This window comes from Argentina silus, assembly GCF_951799395.1.
Source record: "Argentina silus genome assembly, chromosome: 1".
In the NCBI taxonomy this organism is placed as follows: domain Eukaryota; kingdom Metazoa; phylum Chordata; class Actinopteri; order Argentiniformes; family Argentinidae; genus Argentina; species Argentina silus.
In genome coordinates this window covers 28,105,839-28,113,338 of record NC_139655.1, presented here as the reverse complement: position 1 = coordinate 28,113,338, position 7,500 = coordinate 28,105,839, and the positions used below count along the sequence as shown (strand labels likewise).

The window sequence follows — 7,500 nt, the reverse complement described above, 5'->3', positions numbered from 1 at the left end:
TTTAAATACCTGGGAGTCCACATCTCAGAAGACCTGACCTGGACTACCCACATCAGTTCTCTGGTGGGAAAGGCAAGGCAGCGCCTGTTCCATCTCAGGCAACTGAGGAAATTCAGAGTCTCCCGGAGGATCCTTCAGTCCTTCTACTCTGGAGCTGTGGAGAGCATCCTGGCTGGCAACATCACCGTCTGGTACGGTAACAGCACGGCCCAGGACAGGCGAACTCTGCAAAGGGTGGTACGCCTGGCAGAAAAGACCATGGGAGCTCCAACCCCCCCTCTCCATGTCCTGTACACCAGGAGGTGTAGGACCAGAGCATACAGGATTATGAAGGACCCTCACCACCCGAAACATGGACTGTTCCAGCCGCTGCCGTCAGGAAAACGCCTCCGCTGTCATGCAGCAAAAACAGAGAGGCTAAGACTGAGTTTCTTCCCCCATGCCATCAGAATTGTCAACGATGACCCCACCAGTGCCCCCCTCAAGTCACTCACACATGCACTGTCATTCTAACACATATGCACACACATAATCATCCATCTGCTATTTATATTGCTTACTGGCTATACTGTTCATATTGTTTATACTGTTTATACTGTCCATACTGTATATTTTTTAGTACTTCTATTTTTATTTTATTGTATTTTAAAACTTATTGTGTTGTTGCACTACTCTGTGGCACTGTCACTTTTGCATTTCACTGTATACTTGTATGCACGTGACAAATAAAGAAATCTTGAATCTTGAATCTTGAACACACACACACACACACACAAAAGCACACACGCACACACACACACACACACACACACACACACACACACACACACACACCAGGCATACTCCCTTTGAAGCTCACCGTTAGCCTAAGTGGTAGTTTCGACTGATCAAAGAGTACTAGCTGTCACTGTTTGATGACCTCATAGTAAGCTAAATGTCATTGTCACAACAGTGACCCTGGCTGTTCTGTCGTCAGACACCATCGCCAATGTTTATTCCCCTTCATTTAGTCAGGCACAACTGCCAAAACAAATAGGGCAACATACAGTATATTTACTTACTTAACTTTCCTCTAGCCAGGTCAAAGCCATTAGGAATGAGAATTCTCTTTTACAGTAACAACCACCTGTGTGGTGGCAGGACAAAGCTGTGCTCATCCTTATGTTATCTAAACCAGCACTGTAGTCATGTCTGTGTTATTGTACACTGCCATGACGGTGACACACACTGGTCGTTGGCAACCCAACTGCACTTAACAGTTTAAAAGCAAAGGAAAAGGCCAATGTCACTTTCAAGGTCAATGATCTTCCTACAAAGATATTCTTTATCTCACACTGTTATGTCACTGTTAAAGAAGAGAAGTATTTTTTTGTTTTTTAAGTGGCAGTGATTTGGGTTGGGAAGAAGTCCAAGGTGGTATATTGTTCACTATGCAGTGTGTGGGCAGACAGGAGATGTGCTTTACCAATGTATTCACCAATGCCATCTGGTACTGGGGACTGGACTCAGTATGGAAATAAGCAAAAGGAACAGTTTGTTTTTCTATGGTTTCATCTACAAGTACAAATGGAACCTGTGGATGGAACAAATGGATTCACTGTGTGTTTTTGTTATGGTTTCAGCGAAGGTAAACTGGAACTTCACTATTTTACTCACCACATGTTTTGAATGATTCAGATATAATAAAAATGGAACTAAGCATAACCATTGTATTTCATCTCTCTGTTTACGTCATAACCCTATTCTTCTGAGAAAAACAAGGGCGCCTCCCAGATGTTCTAGAAACAATAGAAGAGTCCGCTGATCTGTGTGTGTAATTCCACAGAGGCCATGAAATGAGGAATTATCCTCGCCATGATGGTCCGAGTGTACAGTATATGAAACACATCGCCCGCAATATTGTTGTTGTATCTATCCCAGTCTCCCACAGTAGCACAATATCACTCCTTTGTCCATCCCTCTATTCTATTCTTTCATTTCATTAACTAAAATGACAGTGTTCTTTATCTCCCTCTCAATAAGAGAGAACGCTATTAGCTTAGCTGAAAGAGATTCAATATTAGCTGTCTCTTCCTGCTCTCTTGTTTCCTAGACAGTCCAGTCTATTGAAGAGGATGCGTTCTCCCACAGCAAAGCGTTTCAATTTAGACACATGACAGGGTTCAATGGCAAAATAAGAGGAATTCCAACACAATTTCTGCCTCTACCAAAGCAGTTACTGGTCGAGCCTCTCCCTCTCCTGTTGTTAAAAAGCACTTTGCGTTTTTAAATTACCCTGGAAATGTAACTATTACATGGCCCATATCACCTGTGGTTTCAAATTTCACAGCGATGCCTTTCATATTTAGCGTATATTGCCCGGACATCGTTTGTAATTCATCGCTCTTGTAATTCTGCATCGCTTCCAGTTTTTATACCTTTGGACATTCACACCTGCATTTATGACTCACTATGTTTCTGAATGTGGGATATGCTTTCTTTTTACTTTTATTTTTTATTTTCTTTAAAACATCTGAGGCCTGTGTCCTTTGTGAATTATGCTATTTTTAAATATGTTCTAATTTGTTTATGCCCCATCTTGTTTTTTACAGCACAGGATGTCCTCTCTAATTGGACTGAACTGGGTACCTTTGATTGAATGTGATTGTTCCCGGAAACCCATTTATGAGTGTTCCTTCTTGTTCGCGTCCAGTTCTGAATGTGTTTTTTCTACTTCCTGTGATGTCACCAGGTGCGTAATGTGACGGTGGATGGGGGGTTCAGAGCCTGGTCGGGGTGGGGGATGTGTAGCCATAGCGATGGGGGCAGTGCCGGTTCCTGTTTGTGTCGGACGCGGGCATGTGATAATCCCGCCCCACAGTGTGGTGGCCAGCAGTGCCACGGCATCAGTGTGGAGGTCGCCAACTGTTCCAGGTATCTATCTATCCATCCATCTGTTCATCCATCCATCTATCATCTATCCATCCATCTATCCATCCATCCATCTAACTATCTATCTATCTATCTATCTATCTATCTATCTATCTATCTATCTATCTATACATCCATCCATCTGTCCTTCTATCCTTACATCTCTTCATCTATCCATCTGTCCATCCATCCTTCCATCTCTTCATCCTCCCATCCATCCATCTATTAATCCATCCAACCATCCATCCGTCTGTCATAGACGGGCAGATTGAAGGATAAAGAGAGATAAGATAGAGATGGTCTTTATCCTTCAATCCATCCATCCGTCCTCCATCCACCCACCCATTAATTCATCCATCTATCCATCGCTTCATGCCTCTGTCATGTACTGTATCTACCCTATGTATCTGGTAACCCAGTGATAGCTACAGTAAATAATAACCTGTGGTGTGTTTCCATAGAAATGGGGCGTGGACCCCCTGGACCTCCTGGGCCCCCTGCAGCACCAGCTGTGGCATCGGCTTCCAAGTCCGCCAGCGCTCCTGCAGCAACCCCACCCCACGCCATGGAGGACGAGTGTGTGTGGGCCAGAACCGTGAGGAGAGGTAGGACACACACACGCACGCACGCACGCACGCACGCACACACACACACACACACACATACACATTTATACACTCCCTGAACACTTTATTAGGAACACTATACTAATACTGGGTAGTTTTTTGCTCTCAAAACAGCCTCAATTCTTCGTGGCATTGATTCCACAAGATGTTGGAAACATTCCTTTTAGATTCTTGTCCACGATGACATGATTGTATCACGCAATTCCTGTAGATTTTTCAGGTGTACTTTCAAGCTGTGAATCTCCTGTTCTACCACATCCCAAAGGTGTTCTATTGGATTCAGATCCTGTGGCTGGGAAGGCCACTGAAGAACACTGAACTCATTGTCATGTTCATGAAACCAGTTTGAGACGACTTTTGCTTTGTGACATGGTGCATTATCATGCTGGAAGTAGCCATTAGAAGATGGGTAAATTGTGGCCATGAAGGGATGCACATGGTCAGCAACAATACTCAAATAGGCGGTGGCATTCAAGCAATGATTGATTGGTATTAACGGGCCCAAAGTGTGCCAAGAAAACATTCCCCACATCATTACACCACCTCCACCATGAGACGGTGTACAGGTGTTCCTAATAAAGTGTTCAGTGAGTGTATATACATACACATCCACACCACCAGCAGACACAGCCATTGATGTGTGTGTGTCTAGAATCCTATCATGCCTAGTCTCACACGCACAATAATTTTAAATCTGCAGTTGGAAAATATGACTCAATTTCTTTCAAGCCCTTCAGTCAAACTTTGCATCACCCAATTAAGCGTGAGTGGGAAGTCTGGGCTTGGTGCGTAATTATCTGGGTTCCACACACAGATGAGCCCAGCGTTTTTTGAAGCTTGGAAGGTTTGGTGGCGAATAATCACCTCCTAAAGATGTTTGTGTGGTTCCTAAGCAGCATTCAAGGCCCCTCTGAAAAATGTTGATTTACGGAAAAGAAAGTGAGCAAAAAGAAGAGAGAGAAGCATTGAAGCAGTGCAGGTAGAGGACGGTCAGGATGTGTAGAGGTTTGTCTGAAGTGTCCACTTCCTCTCAAGTTTGTTTCCTCTACCTGGAACTTTACTACAAAGTCAGTAATGTGAGAATGGCTTCAGAGAATCCTGTACAGTATCTGTATATGCATTTTCCATATAGACTATCTATTGAAGCCTGCCATGTTTTTAATCAAGTTTGGCCATTCTTTGTGGCTTGAGATTCTCTGGGTTACCAAGATATCATGCTGCTTCTTTCATTCACCTCCTGTGGTTCCTGAGAGATAGAGAGAGAGAGAGAGAGAGAGAGAGAGAGAGAGAGAGAGAGAGAGAGAGTTGGAGGGAGAGAGAGAGAGAGAGAGAGAAAGAGAGGAGAGAGAGAGAGAGAGAGAAAGAGAGGAGAGAGAGAGAGAGAGAGAGAGAGAGTATAAGTGAGAGAGATAGAGATAAAAGAAAAAGGGGAGACAGCGGGAGAGGAAAGAGAGGGAGAAAGAGAAGAGAAGGACAGCAAGCGGCAAACAAGGTAAACAAGCGTACCTCCTCCCTCCGCCCTTACTTGAGGGTTTCCGTGGTAACAGAGAAGCAGAGTCATAATGGAAGTGAAGCAGCAGATTTATCGCCTGTTCAAGGACTCCTCTAAAAGGTTGTTGTCATTAAGCGTCACAATAGGCTGTGTGAACGTTCGATTTGTCAGCTGGAAGGCAATAGAAACGCATTGAAAACGCTGTGGTTATTGTGTGGTTTATATCAAATAAAACAACTATTATCTCATGTAATATGGCCGAGGGCAGTCGGAACAGATTTCCCACATCCACATAGGCTATTGGTCGATAATGCATTGGCCTCTCTACACATAAATTCAACCATTCTAATCAATGGCATATGATGCTAAATCGGGTCCTTTGGCGTGTGCAGGACTCTAGGCTTAACATGCTCTACCAGTCAGTGGTGTGCTGGGGGGGGCAGCATCAAGGAAGGTGACATCAAGAGGCTTATTATAACAAGCTTATTAGGAAAGCTGGTTCTGTCCTCGGTGTCACCCATGACACTGTGGAGGAGGTGGCAAATAGGAGGATGAGGACCAAACTCCTGGCCATCATGGACAATACCTCCCATCCCCTACATGACACTGTGGCAGAGCAGAGAAACTCCTTTAGCAACAGATTATAACAACCACGTTGTATTAAGGAGCGTTATAGGAGATCTTTTCTGCCTGCCGCAATAAGACTCTTCAACTCCTCCGCCGGCTGGCTTGATCGGGGTGACCTAATGCTAACAACCGATTTCAACTTTCCCTGTCCTCCTCCTCTCTCTCCCTCTGGCTCTCTCTTGCTTTCTCTCTTCCCTCCCTCTCCCTCTCTCTCTCTCTCTCTCTCTCTCTCTCTCTCTCCTTCTGTGAAGGGTTCTGATGGACCTGATGTGTATCTGCAGAGAGAGACAATAACCAACTACTGTACACAACACTACTAGCTGAAGCTTCCAGGTGTAGGGTTGAGGGGCCGAATATGTGTTTGGCAATAACACACACACCTCTCTCTCTCTCTCTCTCTCTCCCTCTCTCTCTCAGTCCCACTCTCCCTCTCTCCCCTGCTCTCACTCTACCAGCTCTTGCTCGCTTTGTCTTTCTCTCTCTCTCTATCTCTCTCTCTTTCTCTCTCTCTCTCTCTGTCTCTCTCTCTCTCTCTTTCTCTCTCTCTCTCTCTCTCTCTCTTTCTCTCTATCTCTCCCTCTCACACAACCTGCTCTGCTAATAAAACACCTTGGGCAAGCTCAGCGGAAAATAATGGATTGAGCTTTTGAGAACTTTTGGGAGTTTGGGTAGGTGGTTGCCTCTGAACGAAGGTGTAAATTGCACTCTCTCCAAATCGAAAATAAATCTCTATAGCTAATGCAGACAGCTCACAACGGCAATGCTCTCTCAGGGAGACATCGGCGGTAGATTCAGAAGACGAATAACGATGGCGGATTTCCTGCACGTGTATGCACATCCCATCCGTCTATTGGAGCTGGAAGACAATAAGCCTCCAGGCGGTATGCTGGGAACATATGCAATTTGTGGGAGGCAACACGTCTGGCCCCCATGCCCACCAGCCTAGCACAGCAGGCAGGCAGCAGAGCTGTGTGAATCCATCAGGGCCTTGGGCAGGGTTCTGGGGACTCAGATGCCGTAGGGGAGAGAACGTTGTTAATGGATGAAATATATCGTGTCAGTCTTACTGTTAAGCGATAGACAAGGCCACTTCTGTTGAAGAAGAGTAGGGTTTAAACTTTTTTGTTTCTGTTCACACTTTTTTTTTCTCTTTCCCTCTTTTTTTATCTTTGTGAAAGGAAGGCTCACTCTGGTATACAGTAGTTGTCATTAAAATACAGTTTTGTTTTCATACCTCAAGCGGTCTTTAATCAAGGAGATTCCATAGCCCATACCATCTGTTGTGTGCGGTATAGATGCTGTGATATGCTTTCGGGAAAATCTGAACAGGGTATGATTGGCACCATGAAACAAACTTTGATTCGACGGTGAAATATCCCGTTTCACGTTTTGTTCTGTGGTGATGGGGTATCCAGCTCCCATGTGCCGGCACACTTTACACTTTACCCTGGCTCCCTCTCTGCTTGGCGCACTGACGCCAGATGGTTGTGGTTAGAGTGTTAGAGAGGACTCAAGCCTGGCATTTATCTCACACACACACACACACACACACACACACACACACATACAAGTACAGTACGCCAGACACGCAACACACTCACACACTTTCAATCACACACACTCAATTGCGCCTATGGTATAGACACATACACACACACACACACACACAGATTCCAGGGCAAAAAGTCCACTTTTCACACCCAACTGTCTGAGTACTCTGCCAGTGGCTCCCCAGACAGTTGGCTCTGATTGCTTGTTGTAGGGATGGAGAAGCAGATTAAGGAAAAGCAAATGTTTTAAGACCTACTTTGCCAGGCAATGCTATTGGCTACAATCTGGCTGGCA

At 44.9% G+C, this 7,500-nt stretch overlaps 1 protein-coding gene across 1 annotated transcript in view; it reads left to right on the top strand.

Moving 5' to 3' along the window:
* The window catches only part of sema5a (sema domain, seven thrombospondin repeats (type 1 and type 1-like), transmembrane domain (TM) and short cytoplasmic domain, (semaphorin) 5A), a gene marked incomplete at its 5' end in the record, with an annotated part of 76,116 nt that overhangs the window by 42,717 nt on the left and 25,899 nt on the right, over nucleotides 1–7,500 (top strand). Inside the window, 2 exons of the mRNA XM_083682383.1 lie at nucleotides 2,732–2,913; nucleotides 3,372–3,515. Coding sequence (XP_083538509.1) covers nucleotides 2,732–2,913; nucleotides 3,372–3,515 — 326 coding nt within the window. The remainder of the gene's footprint in view (nucleotides 1–2,731; nucleotides 2,914–3,371; nucleotides 3,516–7,500) is intronic.